At 38.9% G+C, this 17,015-nt stretch overlaps 1 protein-coding gene across 5 annotated transcripts in view; it reads left to right on the forward strand.

Moving 5' to 3' along the window:
* Nucleotides 1–17,015, forward strand: part of LOC108696765 (serine/threonine-protein kinase BRSK2) — a 165,743-nt gene that overhangs the window by 88,752 nt on the left and 59,976 nt on the right. For 4 of the 5 annotated variants that reach the window (XM_018226388.2, XM_018226389.2, XM_018226390.2 and 1 more), the window contains exons 2-3: nucleotides 7,022–7,116; nucleotides 15,826–15,911. In XM_018226388.2, coding sequence (XP_018081877.1) covers nucleotides 7,022–7,116; nucleotides 15,826–15,911 — 181 coding nt within the window. Of the gene's footprint in view, nucleotides 1–7,021; nucleotides 7,117–15,825; nucleotides 15,916–17,015 lie in introns of those variants that run through there. The other variant, XM_041569634.1, reaches the window with a different exon arrangement.

Here is a 17,015-nt window from a genome sequence, read left to right on the forward strand (position 1 = left end):
GTAGAGGTCGGGAGCTAATTTAGCTGTACCCTCTCCCAATCATCATGTTTTTTCTCCTCAATAGAAAATTGGGGAAAAGATAGGCATATCAGGAAAATGTAGGCACCATTAATATTGTTTTCTCCAGGCTGCTGAGAACCAGCTCATGAATTTTTATATGATGTATAGGTGCTTGTTACTATAAGTAAAACCATTCATAACAGAATTTCAAATGTGGACTCATAGGCATTTTTTCATAAATGGAGGGATAACTGAAAGGCTGCCCTTTGGCAATTTGAGCTGAAGCTCACCGAATCCTCAGCTCTACCAGGCAGCCAGTCTCTTTATATTCTCTTCATTTTCAACAATTAATAAAAAAAAAGTTTAGTTGACAGTGTTTTGTCTCCAGCTACCCCATTTTTTTTAAACTTGGTCTCGCAATTGTTAGACTGTGTTTACATTATTATTACTTTTATTAACATGTATTTATAAAGCTCCACCATATTCTACAACAAATGGGAGTATATAGTGAACATACAGATTCCATACACAAACAACCAAGAATCAACTCAAAAGGTAAAGAGGGTCCTGCCCATAAGAGTTTGTCATGAAACTTTAGTTTCTGTTGAAAGAGCCCAGTGTTATCATGGAGTTAAATGGAGGAAAAGTGAGGCAAATAAGAAAAGTAGACAATTTGGGAGAAACACGTTAATGGAGGATCATGGATAGAAAGCCAAGAAACAAACTAAAAGCAAATAATACAAATAATCAGAGGAACAACTCAACAATTAATGAGAAAAATTGAGGGTGACTAGGGGTACAAGTCAAGTGTGAGTAAATGAGACAAAACAAAGAACAAACCATGGCTAAATAAAACAAACAGGAAACAAAAGAGAGGGTGAATGATACAAACTGGGGTAACAAAACAAGGGTGAATGGGATTTTAGGGAAATTCAATTACCAGAGATCACTTGATGTAAAAGACAAAGTTTATTTGACAAACGTTTTATGGATTCTAAACTCACAAAGGGGCAGATTTATCAAGGGTAGAAGTTGAAAATAATTCGAAATTCGACCATCGAATTTAAATATTTCGAATTCGAAAATCAAATTGAACTTTTTTCAACAAATTTGGCAATCGAACGATTCGAAGGATTTCAGCGATCGATCGAAGGATTTTAATTCGACGTGTAAAGACTTGGAAAAAGTTTGTAGAAGGTCCCCATAGGCTTAACAGGTTTAATTTGGCAAACTATTGAAGTCAAAGTTTTTTTAAAGAGACAGTACTTCGATTATCGAATATTCGAATATTCGAACTATTTTACTTCAAATCAAATTCGAAGTCATAGTATCCTATTCAATTCAATTCAATTTTTGAATTCGAAAATTCCCTTGAATTCACTTCGACCCTTGATAAATCTGCCCCAAAGAGTCAGAAACCTGAACAAAGAGATTTTTTATAAACTTTTAAGGAAGGAGTTACTGGTGGGAGAGCATAGATATATCAGTCCATTGCACAGAAAAACAAAAGCCAAACAGGTGGCTCTGCCCTTAAGGCCAGGGTAATAGTGACCAAAGCTAGGTTGAGAACAAGAGTCCATGCAAGTTAGGGAGGTTCAAGGGGGAATCTACACAGCATTTTATTCTCTCTCAGGGACAAACAAATAAATTGAAGATGAATGAGGCAAACCAGGTGGGAGAAGCATGAGACAAACAGGAAAAGAAACCAAGGGTGAATAAGAAATAGGAACAAACAGGGAATGAAACAACTGGAGAACAAACTATGGGTGAATGTGACAAACACGAACATGCCGTGGGTGAATGCAAGGCAAACGAGGAGAATTGAGACAAATTGGAACACGATAAGGTTGAATGAGATAAACAGATAAATAAATAAACTCTGGGTGAATGAGACCAATGGAGATGCATTGAATATGAAGGAAGGAACCAGGGAACAAACCAAGGGTGAATCAGACAAACAAGGGAAAAAAAACAAAGAAGAATGAAGGAGACAAACAGGGAAACTAAATGGGAGTGAATGAGATAAATGGGATCAAACCGGTATGAAGGAGACAACCACGGAAAAAATCAAGAGTGAATGAGACTAACAGCAGAACAAATGGAGGGTGAATGAGACACATGGGGACAAATTCAATATGAATGGGTCAACTAGGGGGAAAAATAGTAGAGTTAATGAGAGAAAGGGGAAACAAACCAAGGAATGTGACAGCAAACTGCAAGAGATAAGAGTATGACACAGTCTGAAGTTAATGTTTCTGCTTGAAAAAATTAAAGGGCACATAACGCCAGGAAAGGATGGTGTATATGAATTTACACAGCATGTGTGACTCTCATACCATATTGATTGAACAACTTGTATCTGTGTTGCTGTGATCTTTGCCCTTACTGAGAATGGAAGAGGCATGGGAACATCTGGCTGCAGGGGTAGAGTCATGCCCTAGGTATCCCTTTGGTTGCTACAGTGGGATGCAGCTGGATCTCGGAGAGGCTGTTGATGTAGTATCACAATGCAGCTGTCCCCCTGCCAAATGCAGACACTGGAAACTAAAATCTTCAAGGTCATAACTAACTGCCTGTATGGAAGCCGACTCCATCCTCCCTGTAGCTTCTCAGCAGCAATGGCAGCAGAAAGGGCATTATGTTTTAAGTGATGCCAATGTGCATATTGCCAGCTTTCCAGCTTCACTTTCTGTGGTTTATTTTTTTTCCATCTTTTCCACTCTTTTTGGCCATTAATGTGTCCTACAGAAGGAAAGCACAGAAATCTATAAGCTACAGCCCTGCAAGGGGCAGTATCCTAGAGGTCTGTTTATAAATACAGCGCTGCTTTGCTGTTTCTTGCTAAACCCTTACAAGGCAGACAAATGTTACAGGAGATTTTTACATTTTGTGCCAGAGCTCTGGCCCCAGATAGCAAAATCTCTCGGCAATGCAGACAGCCATAGTGGTAATAGGTCTCTAACATATTTAATTTGGACAGGTTCTATTTCTAGACCTGAGAGGCAGAGACATGCAGACTTTTCTTTTGGGTGTTTTTGGCCACAATTTTAACCTGATGTCCCTTGGTTACACCTTAGTCATATCTCCTACCATGCCCACAGCTCTGTTCAAAGATGTCTGTATCTGAGATCATTTTGGAAGGGTTTAACTTTAATTCAGGTGCAAATAACCAGGAGGAGGAGACTAGGGGGCAAATTCACAAAACGACGAAGCGCCTAACGCCAGCTTGAATGCGCTAGCGTAGCGCATTTTCGTTAATTCGCTGGCGTAAATTCGCTAGTGTTACTTCGAAACCCTTACGCCTGGCAAATTTGCGCAACGGACGTAACTACGCAAATTCACTGACGTGTAATTATTCTGAATGCTACTTTTTATGCCAGACTTCCTTCGCCACCTCAGACCAGGAGAAGTGCAATAGAGTAGATAGGGATTGCGTTTTTTCTTTTTTTATGGGTGATAGGCTGAAAAAGATAGAAATTTTTTTGGGGCTACCCTCCTTCCCCCCTACATTTCCTAACTCATGGCAACTTAACTATACAGTGGGCACATGTGTAGGGCAAAAAAAATGTATTTGCTGTTTTGAAGGTTTCCCAGGCTTGTGTAGTGATGCTACATATACCTCCATTGTAACTTCAATTTGGTGCCGTATGCAAATTAAGCATCGCTAGTGTAACTTTGCTTTGCTTGGCGCATTAACGCAACTTCGCAACCTTACACTACCCCTGAGTGCAACTTCAGATTTTAGTGAATTTGCGTAGTGCTGGTGAAAATACGCCTGGCGAAGTGCAGAGAATCGCGGCGAAGCAGACGCTGGCGCAGCAACGAATCTTAGTGAATTTGCCCCTAGGTGTTTACTGTGTGCGGATGATCCAAAACCCAGTGAATTGTCATGTGCAAAGAGGTGTGGATTTGCTCAGTGGCGTAACTAGATGATACTGGGCTCTACTGCAAATTAATTTTAGGGCCCTCAACATATCCAAATGTTGACCTGTTTTACCAATATATGTTAAAATTGCTAATTAATTAGGGCCTCATAGGACCCCTGTACCTCTCTAGAACTCACCACCATCATTTGTGGGGTGATACTCATAGCTGTAGCTCAGCAGTAAATGGAGTCCTGTAGTCATGCAGAATGGGTAACATCTGAGAATCATTGTTCAGTCCTAGGCTTCATTCTTCTACCCGGTTGTGCAAAATCCTATGGAACGGTTATGAGGCTGATATGATTTATGAATCCCTGCTCAGTACATTGGAAGCAGTTTATTCACAGAACAATTGACTACGGAGACGCAAAGAGCGCGCCAAGGGGATCAATCCGTCACCTTGTGGGTCAGAGTGAGCAGTTTATAAAGCAGCTGCTATAGGAGGCTTAAGGTAACTAACCAGTATAATAAATACCTCCACCACCTACCAATAAGCACCATGTGGTGTAGAGCAAAAGGGAGACGAAAGCATAAATTCCTTTTCAGTTTTTTCCATGCTTGTTGCATTCACAAAATCTTACATCTTAGAAGTCAACTTTCTCCATGGAATCAGGCAGGTAATGATCCAGCCCTTATATATGCCCGTATGTACGTATGTCCTTATTGCACTTTGCACCAAAGACTAGCATGGAACAAGGTATTTAGTGAAATGTCAGGAATGGATCATTATCTTACTGATGACATGGAGTTAATTGGCGTTTATGACGTGTTCATGGATAAGCCATTGGTACCCAGGTAATGAACATTCTGTGTGAAACCTACTGCTTGATCACCCATAAATTCAAATTATTTTATAGGCCCTTAGAGGTTTGGAAAGATTTCTTTTTTTCTTCAAATTACTAATTACTAAGCTACAGAGGATTTAGGATCATATATGGCACCTTGAAATCCAGGTATAGCCATGGGTCTCTCCCATAAGTTTACCATGTTTGGTGCACACACACTTTATATGGGGAGTGGAGGTTATTCCGTGTTTTCATCAGAACAGACTGGGCATATTAATGTAACTATATTGCAATTAAAGGAGCAAGAAATATCTATAGTTTGTTCTTTTTCTTGCAGTTAAAGGCTGTTTTTTCCTGGTTCTTGCAAGCAGCGGGCAGACAGAAGGTTTTTAATCAATTTACCAGTTCACAGATAATGCCTCGGCATAATGAACTCCTCCTTATCTGAAAGCCTGACATAACAATGAACCTTGGCATGATTCTGCCCAGTATGTTATAGAAAATACAGAGCTAAGTTCCGGGTACTCATACAAAAAAATGATTTCATATTTTGAGAGCAAAATGTGACTTTTCGGTGACTTTTCTTTTCCTATTTGAACTTTTTGCTGCAGCTTAAGTAACAATATTTCAGTAAAGCAACTTCAAAGAGTTTGTGTTTCTGTACCTCAGGGTTCATTTTCTGAGTCCTGTTCCACTTTAGTAAAAGCAGTGGAAAACAAGCGGAACCGTATCTCAGAGCGGTGTGAATAATGAATCCAGAAAATGAGAACATCCTGTTAGGGCAGCGTGCGCCTCTATCCAGCCGCCAGCCACACACACAAGCTCAAGGTTTAGGGCTCAGATTTCAACTGTATCACAACTATGATAGAATATGTGGAAGGTGCAATGTCAGGGGACAGAAATGAAGGCATTTGCTGTTTTTACCCACATTGCAACTATCTATCAATTTATCTATCTATCTATCTATCATCTATTAGCCTATCTATCTATCTATCTATCTATCTATCTATCTATCTATCTATCTATCTATCTATCATTCTATAATCTATCTATCTATCTATCTATCTATCTATCTATCTATCTATCTATCTATCTATCTATTATCTATCTATCTATCTATCATTCTATCTATCTATCTATCTATCATTCTATAATCTATCTATCTATCTATTATCTATCTATCTATCTATCTATCTATCTATCTATCTATCTATCTATCTATCTATCATTCTATAATCTATCTATCTATCTATCTATCTATCTATCTATCTATCTATCTATCTATCTATCTATCTATCATCTTCTATCTATTTATCTATCTATCTATCTATCTATCTATCTATCTATCTATCTATCTATCTATCTATCTATCTATCTATCTATCTATCTTCTATCTATCTATCTATCTATCTATCTATCTCTATCTGTCTGTCTATACAAATAGGAATTATTCTATATTCTGGTTTGATTCATCCTGATTGTAATTTTTTGCCTGGAATTCCTTCTCTGTATTTTTCTGTGATTTCCTTGGCTACCATTTGTCGACACTGTTATTGTTGATACAGTAATTGCTGTTCCTGTGTATATCTGTATATATATTTACAGCATGACAATGTGTTACATGGAGACATCTCTTGCAGTTTGTTTTGTTTATATTTATGGTCGCAGTTGTGCTTTTGGCCCTGTTGTAGTTCCCTAGTTGTATGTTGGACGATTTTGTGACCTTCCTTCCCTTCTGCTCCTCTTTTCCCTTTACATGTACATCTGCAGTGAAACTGTCTGCATCATCGTCATTACCCAGTACTGAGGCCACTGCTCCTCTCCCGGCGCCCCCTCCTCTCGTTCACAATCGAACCGAGCCTAAAAACTGGATCCGACGTTGAATCGCTCTGGCCAACTCTGGGTTTTATATGAAATAATTATCAGGACATGCCCATTAGCCCATGTTGCCCTTGCCAGAACCTCCAGATGGCTTGTCTAGGCTTGCTATCCATGGGGATGTAGCAGTGCTAAAAGCCAGATCAGAGGAGTGGGGCTTATTTCCATTATACTCATTGACTTCCAAACCTAAGTTCTAAAGAACTATCAGAGACATTCTATTGTGCTTTTCTACTGTATCTAAGGCTACGTCTGTTAGAAGATAGTTTTAATATATAATATGATGATGATTTAAATTATGCCAGGGACTATAAAAGGATTTTCAAATGTATTAAAGGAAACTGCCAATAAGTTTAATTGCTAGGTATCCAGTTTGGCTAACAGTGGGTCTCATATGGGCTCTAACAATCTTTTTCTTTTCTTTCTATTTTGTAGGCTTGGTTAAATTAGGTGTCCACTGTATAACGGGACAGAAAGTGGCAATAAAGATTGTAAACAGAGAAAAGCTCTCCGAGTCTGTACTAATGAAGGTAAGTAGATTCTGTGTGTGTGTATTTGATGTGCACGCTCAATGGCAAACTACTTATAGGGGCCGATTCACTAACTTCGAGTGAAGGATTTGAAGGTAAAAAACTTTGAATTTCGAAGTTTTTTTTCGGCTACTTCGACCATCGAATAGTCTACTTCGACCTTCGACTACGACTTTGAATCGAAGGATTCGAAGTAAAAATCGTTTGACTATTCGACCATTTGATAGTCGAAGTAGTGTCTCTTTAAAAAAAACTTCGACCCCCTAGTTCGCCATCTAAAAGCTACCGAAGTCAAGGTCCCCATAGGCTTGGCTAACTTTTTTTGATCGAAGGATATTCCTTCGATCGTTGGATTAAAATCCTTCGATTCGAAGGATTTTATCGTTCGATCGAAGGAATTATCCTTCGATCGTTCGATCGAACTATCTGCGCTAAATCCTTCGACTTCGATATTCGAAGTCGAAGGATTTTAATTCCTAGTCGAATATCGAGGGTTAATTAACCCTCGATATTCGACCATTAGTGAATCGGCCCCTTAATGTAGGGGTGCCACCTGTCCGGATTTCACCTGGACAGCCCAGTTTTTTTTTTACAAATTAGGAAATCCGGACAGGAAATTTAAGTGAATGACATGGCGATCAGCCAATCGCTGATCACCGAGTCAACGGTCCCCCCGCCTACGTCACCTGCCCAGCCCCCCAGTATGACAGCTAACACAACTATTCCAAATGGACTCAGTTTGTTTATCAATGATCATGAAGTTGGTATTAAAAGCAAAGGGGTATATTTATGAAACAGTGAAGTTAGAGATCGCCACAGTCCGCCACTCTCCATTCATTTCTATGGGATTTTTAAAAGAGTATTTATGAGTGGGTGAAAGTGAAAGTTCATCCTTTCATAAGTACGCCTTTCGAAATCCCATAAAAATGAATGGTGAGTGGCGGAATTTCACTCTAGAGGACTGTGGTGATCTCTAACTTCACCCTTTAATAAATATACTCCAAAGTTCCTAGAACTGCTGATGATATAGTCTGGCAAAATAAATGTCATATGTGTTCAAACCTGGGAAAAAAGACAAATTCTACATAGTTATTGCTTGTCTTAATATGTTATAAGTATATAACCATTGAAACCATTTATAAAGTGTTTTACCATTTTAGCCTTTTCTTCTCCCTTTGGAGGGTTGTTACAACAAAATGTGGTGCTTCCTTAAGGTCGGAAGCATGCCCCTTTGTTCTAACATTATTATGCCAGGGGCGCAACTATAGAGGAAGCAGACCCTGCGGCTGCAGGGGGGCTCAGGAGGAATACGGACCCCATGATACCCTAATTCATATACAATTTCAATAAATATTAGTAAAATAAGTCAAACTCTAGACATGACTGAAAAATAATTTGCCGTGGGGCCCAGTAAATATCTAGTTATGCCACTGTACTATACCTTTTGTATATACTCACCTGCTGAGTATATTCAAAGTATATTCACCTGTTGAGCTCTTCAAAGGACTCCTATAACCCCAAATTGTTTTCCCCATCGGAGGCATTACAGTGCGATGGGCCCCTCTGCAAAAAAATGTTCGGAGGAGCTGGGTACACAACGCAATCCCTACCTGTCTCCCCATCTGCTCCCTTCCATCCCCCCCCCCTTGGCAGCCTCCTCTGCCTACCAGCTCTCTGCTCTGGCGAACCCCCCTTGCACCCCCGATAGCAACCGGGGGGGGATTATTTTGAACTGTAGAGACTTGTGGCCCGGGCCACCTGTGAGTTCGATGCCACCTGCACCGGGAGGGAGATTCTAGTGTGGCAGCCATGATTACCCATAATGGATGATTCTTCTCCTGGTGCCCCTGTAATCTTCCAGTGAGTAACGTCACATGCATATACATTACTAGTAAAACCTTGACACGGTTATTATTTCCCCCAAATCAGATGTAGATTCTAATTAGTTTCCTGGTAGAGGAAACACTTTTTGTGTAAAAGTTTCCCTTTAATGTATTTAAAGTTTTACATCCTGTTCCCCCTTATTCTCTTCTTTTGACCAAGGAACAAACGTATCACACATGTGTTTTTAGGCTCAGCCTTGATGTGTTTATTCTTTTAGTGACTGTCACTAACTTAAACCATTATCTTGTACGTGAAAACATTTATATTATTATCCTTTGCGCACATGCACGCAAGTCTGTGGGTTTTAAGTAAGTGTTTGTGTGTGTGTGTGGGGGGGGGGGGAAATGGTGTACCCAGAGGAAACCAATACAGGTATAGGATCCATTATCCGGAAAAATTATGAATCATGGAAAGGTCATCCTCCATAGACTCCGTTTTATCCAAATAATTAAAACATTTTTTAAAATGATTTCCTTTTTCTCTGTAATAATAAAACAGTAGCTTGTACTTAATCGCAACTAAGATATAATTAATCCTTCTTGGAAGCAAAACTAGCCCTTTGGGTTTATTTAATGTTTACATGATTTTCTAGTTGACTTAAGATGTGAAGATCCAAATTATGGAAAGATCCCTTATCCAGAATACCCCAAGTCCTGAGCATTCTGGATAATAGTTCCCATACCTGTACAGACAAGAGGAGAACATGCAAACTCCCTGCACATACAGTTATGCGCTTGCGAATCAAACTCAGGACCGCAGCGCTGCAAGGCATCAGATACAGGTATGGGATCTGTTATCTGGAAACCCATTATTCAGAAAGCTCTGAATTACAGAAAGGCCATCTCCCATAGACTCCATTTTATTCAAATAATGATTAGAATTTTAAAAAATTATTCCCCTTTTCTGTGTAATAATAAAACAGTAGCTTGTACTTGATCCCAACTAAGATATAATTAATCCTTATTGGAAGCAAAACCAGCTTATTGGGTTTATTTAATGTTTACATGATTTTCTAGTAGACTTAAGGCATGAAGATCCAAATTATGGAAAGATCCGTTATCCAGAAAGCCAGGTCCCAAGCATTCTGGATAACAGGTCCCATACGTGTATATGTAAATGCTCCTTTTCGCACAGATGCCCATTGCATTCAGTTGTTTTCTCAAATACTTTTAAGAGGCTCAAGAGGAAGAAAATCTAAAAGCATCTCGAGCTTTCAAAAGAATGGGGGGGGGGAAAGAATTTCATCAATCAAACCAACCTCTGACTCATCCTTCTGTTATGAATGTTTTTACCAGTAGCCGTGCGTTTTGTGACTTGGTAAAACAGCATTTTATCCATTTTAGAAATGATGTATTGTATCCACCAATGCAAGTCAGGGAGAGAATTCCACAGCTTCACTATAAAACCCTTTGCAAAATCTTTCTGCGTATAAGGATTGTTTTTCCTGTAAAGTGAGTAGCCAGTACATGCAAAAAAAGTTTATACTGTATGTGCGCCTGACCCACTCATTTTTCACCTGCAACCTTGTTAAACTACATGTTTTCTATGGGATGCGTTATCCAGAAACCCGTTATCCAGAAAGCTCAAAATTACAGAAAGACCGTCTCCCATAGACTCCATTATAGTCAAATCATCCAAAATGTTTAAAATGATTTCCTTTTTCTGTGTAATAATAAAACAGTAGATTGTACTTGATCCCAACTAAGATATAATTAATCCTTATTGGAGGCAAAACCAGCCTATTGGGTTTATTTAATGTTTACATGATTTTCTAGTAGACTTAACGGAACAGTTACATCAAAAAATAAAAGTAATAAAAATTAGGGATGCACCAAATCCAGGATTCGGCCTTTTTCAGCAGGATTCGGATTTGGTGGAATCCTTGTGCCTGGCCGAACCGAAACCTAATTTGCATATGTAAATATGGGGCGGCTAGGAAAATCACATGACTGTTCGTCACAAAAAAATATTTTTTTCCACTTTTTCCTTTCCTTCCCCTAATTTGAATATGCAAATTAGGATTCGGATTTGGTTTGGTATTTGCCCGAATCATTCACCAAGGATTCAGGGATTCCAAATTATGGATTCATTGCATCCTGATAAAAATATAATGCAGTGTTGCCCTGCACTGGTAAAACTGGTGCGTTTGCTTCAGAAACATTACTATTGTTTATATAAATAAGCTGCTGTGTAGCAATGGGGGCAGCCATTCAAATGAGAAAAGGCTCAGGTTACACAGCAGATAAGCTCTGTAGAACATAATGGTGTTATCTGTTATCCACTATTTAACCTGTGCCATATAGTCTTTTTTCATTTGCCCTCATTGCTACACAGCAGCTTGTTTATATAAACAATAATAGTGTTTCTGAAGCAAAAACATCAGTTTTACCAGTGCAGGGCTACAGCAAATGATATTTTCATTACTTTAAAACACTTTAATTTTTTTGGCGTTATTGTTCCTTTAAGACTTGAAGATCCAAATTACGGAAAGACCCCTTATCTGGAAACAGTAAGACCCCAGGTCCTGAGCATTCTGGATAACAAGTCCCATACCTGTAGAAGGTATTCATATCATATTTCTCACCATTGGTCGTAATCTCACATTTATCAAGAAAATGATTGTACATTAGAGAATCTTTACTCCGTCTCTTCTGAAAATTATTATAACAATACCATCTATTATCAGTAAAAATCTTTAAAGGGGATCTGCCCCCTGCAGAAAAGTTTTTTGCACAACTTGCCAACATATAAAGGCATCTGGCCACCATATTTCTTTGGCGACTTTAAATACCCTTTAGACAGGTTGGTCACCTTTAAATTAGTATGAAGCAGAGAGTGATATTCTAAAACAATTTGCAACTGGTTTTAATTTTTTATTATTATTGTGGTTTTTGAGTTATTTAGCGTTTTATTCAGCAGCTGTCCAGTTTGCAATTTCAGAAATCTGGTTGCTAGGGTGCAAAGTACCCTAATGACCATGCATTGATTTGAATAAGGGCCTGGAATATGAATAGGAAAGGCCTGAATAGAAAGATGAGTAATGCAAAGTAGCAATAGTAATACATGCGGAGCCTTACAGAGCATTTGTTTTTTAGATGGGGTCAGTGACCCCCATTTATAGGCTGGAAAGGAGAAAAGTCAAATAATTCAAAAACTATAAAAAATAAAAATGAAGGCCAATTGAAAAGTTGCTGAATTGGCCATTCTATAATATACTAAAAGTTAGCTTAAAGGTGAACCACCTCTTTAATTTACAGAGTAGTAGTATCTCTTGCAAGTATGATCTAAGATGACTGTCCAACTATTGGCAAATCAAGGTGGAAGAGTACAAACACATTTTAGCACCCAGGAACCAAAACTGGCACAAGGTTGACAGGTTGGAGTACGACTGTTGTGACGTTATGGGGCAGATTTATCAAGGGTCAGATTGAAAATTTGAATTTTTAAATTTGAATTTCGAATTTATTTTAGTGTAATTCGACTAGGGAATAGTCCAAATTTGAATCTCGAAATGTATCTGTTCGCCATTTAAAACTTGAATTTGTGTTTTAACCTATGAGGGACCTCCTACAATCAATTTGGAGTCGTTTGGTGGACTTTTGCAAAATACATTCTTGTTAATTTTTTTGTGGTGAAAAAATTTGAATAGAATTTAGATTCGAATTTGCAGCTCGATTCTATTCACTGTTGTTTTTTTTAAAAAAAAAGATTTTTTTTTAATAAGTTTCAATTGGTCTTTTTTTTTCCAATATTGAGTTGATGGGAGTTTTTAGAATTCCCATAAACTCGAAATTTGACCCTTGATAAATCTGCCCCTATGAGTTTTTAGACTAGGAGGAACCTGCACTTTTTGTTATGTAGCTCCCAGGTGTGCTCTGACACAGAGGTGATCCCAACAGGCTACCGTAGCACAAACCCAGGACTCTCGCTTGGCTGAATCACAAGACAAAGTGCTATGTAACTTGCAGCAGTAGAGGTCAGTTTCAGACCCGCCATGCTGTATGCAATTTATCATCTAAATGGTTTTTTTTAGTGGTTGATGGAGGACATTGGGAAGTACAACTGGAAAGTCACAGTCGCTGGCTTTAATACAATACTGGTCATGTATTTTAGGCGTGGGATGTTAAGCCGTGTCCATACACAGAGGCAATCGCTTTTCATTTTCTTTCCTTCCTCTGGTCAACAGAAGGGTAATGGGGAATAGGCCCTCACTTAATCTCTGTATTCAATCAATGGTACAAGTGGCGTTTGTGTGACATCAGAGAAAAATGACTACCGGCTTAAAACACTAGAATTTCCTCCAAAAATGGACCCCTCTCTCACTTCTATACCCTGCTAAACGTATTGAGGGCTACTAGATACAAAAGATCCTTCTTTAAAAAGATAGCAGTTTGCAATGGGGACGGAGGTCATTATGGAATTGTTGGTGGCACCGTAGGGTTATATTGGGGGTCACAATTGAGTGTGACCTTTAACCTTTGCACTCATGTGACATCAAGTTGACCTCAGTAGATTCATCATCTACTTCCATTCTAATGAACCAGAACTATATATACTGAGAGGTTTAGCAACGCTAGAAGGATCTTTGGGCTTTTTTCCGACTATAAATTGCTCATATCATTTATTCTCCAGCTTGTGTGAGCTTGGAGATATGATTCTCCCTTAGATGGGCAGATGTAGCATCTGGTGCACCTGTATGAACATTTGTTTAAATCCCTTTCCTTGAGGGCTTGTTAGTTTCTCATTTCACACATATGTCCAAGTCTATATACATGCTTCATAATACCATTATGGTTTGGTCTTGTGTTAGCCCGTGTCCTCGGCAGAGCAGGATCTGCACCGTGGTGCCTTCCCTAGCTCAAACACGGCATATCCTAATTTTGTAATGCATTTCATGCTACCCTGGAGTTAACAAGATTTACCTCTTGGGTGGCTGAGCCGACTACAAATCACCGCAGAGGAGGGAGGTAAATCTATTGATTGATGATATTGAGCCATGATAACTATCTGTGGGTTGGTGTAACGGTGCACTAAGGAGCATACAAAAAACATCAGTTGGGGGGTGATATATAATGGAAGAAACTGGTTTATGCTGAAACCATATCCACAGAATGCACTGGGCTTGCAGGACAGTGAAATGGTATCACTTTAAACCAACTCGCCTCCGTATATTTAGAAAACAAATATCTGCTGATTGTTTTATTGTGTGTTCTTCTCAAAGGACTAGTGGCCTTCATTCCTCATTAAAAGCTATTTATGATGATTATTCATTGCCTAATCTGTGTATCTAAGGCACCTTGTATGCTTGGCTAGATGTCTATTTATGTGGAGGAGTAAACAAGCTAATTCCTACCACTAACAACACTAAATCGCATGAAGAAAGACGCAGGGAATGCACAATTACTTTTCATTTTCTGTATGCCGGTATCAATGCAAATGATCCTGCAGCTCTAGCCGGGGCTTGGAACACAAGTTCCCACTGCGCGTCCCTATGACTTTGTTTTTTTTGGTTGAATGGAACTACTTGAAGCTTCTTCTCTTGGTTAAATTGCCAAAAACACAGGCTTGTAACTCTCACTAGCTGGCAGCAGGTGGAACATCCGTGAGACTCAAATAATACCCAATACTATTTACAACAACCCTCTTCCCTACAGCAGTTATTGATGGAAGGTTACCATAATTATAGGGCCACAGACTGAACATACCTGCTATATAAGTAATGAAAGATTCCCAGTAGTGATGGACAAACTTCTCCCGTTTCGCTTCGACAAAACTCTTATTTTGACACCTGATTGCTTGCGTCAATTTTGACTCCGGCGTTAAAGTCCATGGGCGTCCGAATAGTGTTGGCACACAACGGTTTTGACGCTAACTACTTTTTTGACGCACGTCCAAATTTTTTTGATGCCAAATTTTCACGGAGTTTTTCAAATGTATTCACCGGTGACGAAACGCGGAAATTCACCGCAAATTTGTGCCTGGCGAATTTATTCGACCATCACTAATTCCCAGTATTCATTATCTAACCTCACCCTAGAATTATCTAAAACAAAGTACAGGTATGGGACCTGTTATCCAGAATGCTCGGCACCTGGGGTTTCCGGATAAAGGGTCTTTATGTTATTTGGATCACCATACCTTAAGTCTGCTAAATTATAATTTAAACGTTATATAAACCCAATAGGACTGTTCTGCCTCAAATAAGAATGAACTATATCTAGGTTGGGATCAACTACAAGGAACTCATTTTTAAAAAATATAAATTATTTAAAATGGGTTCCATGGGAGATGACCTTCACTTAATTTAGAGCTTTCTGGATAATGGGTTTGAAAATAACAACAATACCTGTATAAAAATGTATTTTAAAAAATTACAAATGTCATAAGGAAGGATGCCATTCATTGAATAATTTGAAGGGTATCATCAGGGTTCATGGACATCCTACTTCAGTCAAGCTACAGTGCTTAGCCCTAGTGTTGTCTAATCTTCATGCACATGTACAGATGTGGCATAGTTTGGGTTGGCATTTAGTCACTTCTGAAACTAGAAGTAAATCCTTTTGGGTCTCCATTCTAAAGTAGGAACTTGAGATGTGACCTATTTTAGTAGAAGATGAAAATGCCTCTCTAGATTGTTGTGGAGCACCAGAATTGCAAAGAGACATTGGTGCTTGTCTTAGCTACGTGAGTGGTCCACCGGGGTGCAGTTTTATCACGTGTTCTGTATAAAGAAGGGGGAAGAATAGCTTATTGATTACCACATTGCACCACTTTGTTGGATGTTCTTCCTTAGCCCTGACCTGTCTGTTTATTCTTTTCCTACAGGTAGAAAGAGAGATTGCGATCCTCAAGCTGATTGAACACCCCCACGTTCTCAAGCTTCACGATGTCTATGAGAATAAGAAATATTTGTAGGTATTTACAGACATTCCATTGCTTCCTCCAGCCTGCGGAGCTTTGGGCATCTGTGTTTGCTGGCTTGAGAGCATGTATTGTTCCTGCTTAGGGCGATGTGCCCCAGCCTTGCTTAGTAATCTGGATGTTATGTAAATTCTACACATCTTGCTTTTATTGCCTTTCTGGGTTGCTGATTATTTATAAAGAACTACTGAGCTGTGTGTTCTCCTATGCACAGCTTCATGCAAGCTCTGGAATGATGTTTATTATGGTGTCTGCATATCATTATAATTAAGTGGCATATTAAGAGAAATGTTTATTAGTCACATGCATGTAAAATAAAAGAAAGTTGGCATTTAGTCTATAGACAAAATATAAAAAAATATTCACAAGTTTAAGTATGTTAATGCTTGACTGTGCCAGTGTTTCTTTTCATGAGTGGGAAATCTTGTTGGTTAGCAATGAGCCAATCCCAAAGAACAGAACGGGATCCAGAACCATAAGATCTTGGAAATAGCCATACAATTCAGAATAAGTAACAATATCACCCTACATTTGTCGTGTTTAAGTGCAAGTCAGGTTCACTAAAGAAAAGCTTTGATGTTATCACACCCTCTTTAGGACATACTTTATAGCACTGAAACACTGACTCATTTAACTTGGATTAGACAGCAAGACTAATTAGTATTAGTGATGTGCCTACTTGGGGTTGCATGTGGTTGATAAAATGCATTACAACTGCGGTGAAAAAATGCAGGGTTGATTATTTAATCAGTGTAGAAGGAGCAGAGGTTTTCCACTTACAGCAATCTGGTCCTTCAAACTGTCCAGAAGGTCAAAGATATATCATGTAAAAGAACAGGGAGTCCATGGGATGGTCTTTTCATGAGTAATTTGAAAATATGCCTTCACTAGAACAATGAGGACAAGCTAAAAAAAAAATATGAGCAGGCCTGTCTGTAGCTTGGGCAAGACTTTACCCATTATACATATAAAGTACAACTGCTGAATATACAGTCCTTCAACTGTTGTTCAGCTACAACTTCAGGGCCTTCAGAAGATTGGGAGATGAAAGGCCAAAGGTTAGGAAACACAGATATGAAGTCCATCTGTCACCA

This window comes from Xenopus laevis, chromosome 7L (assembly GCF_017654675.1).
Source record: "Xenopus laevis strain J_2021 chromosome 7L, Xenopus_laevis_v10.1, whole genome shotgun sequence".
NCBI lineage: Eukaryota > Metazoa > Chordata > Amphibia > Anura > Pipidae > Xenopus > Xenopus laevis.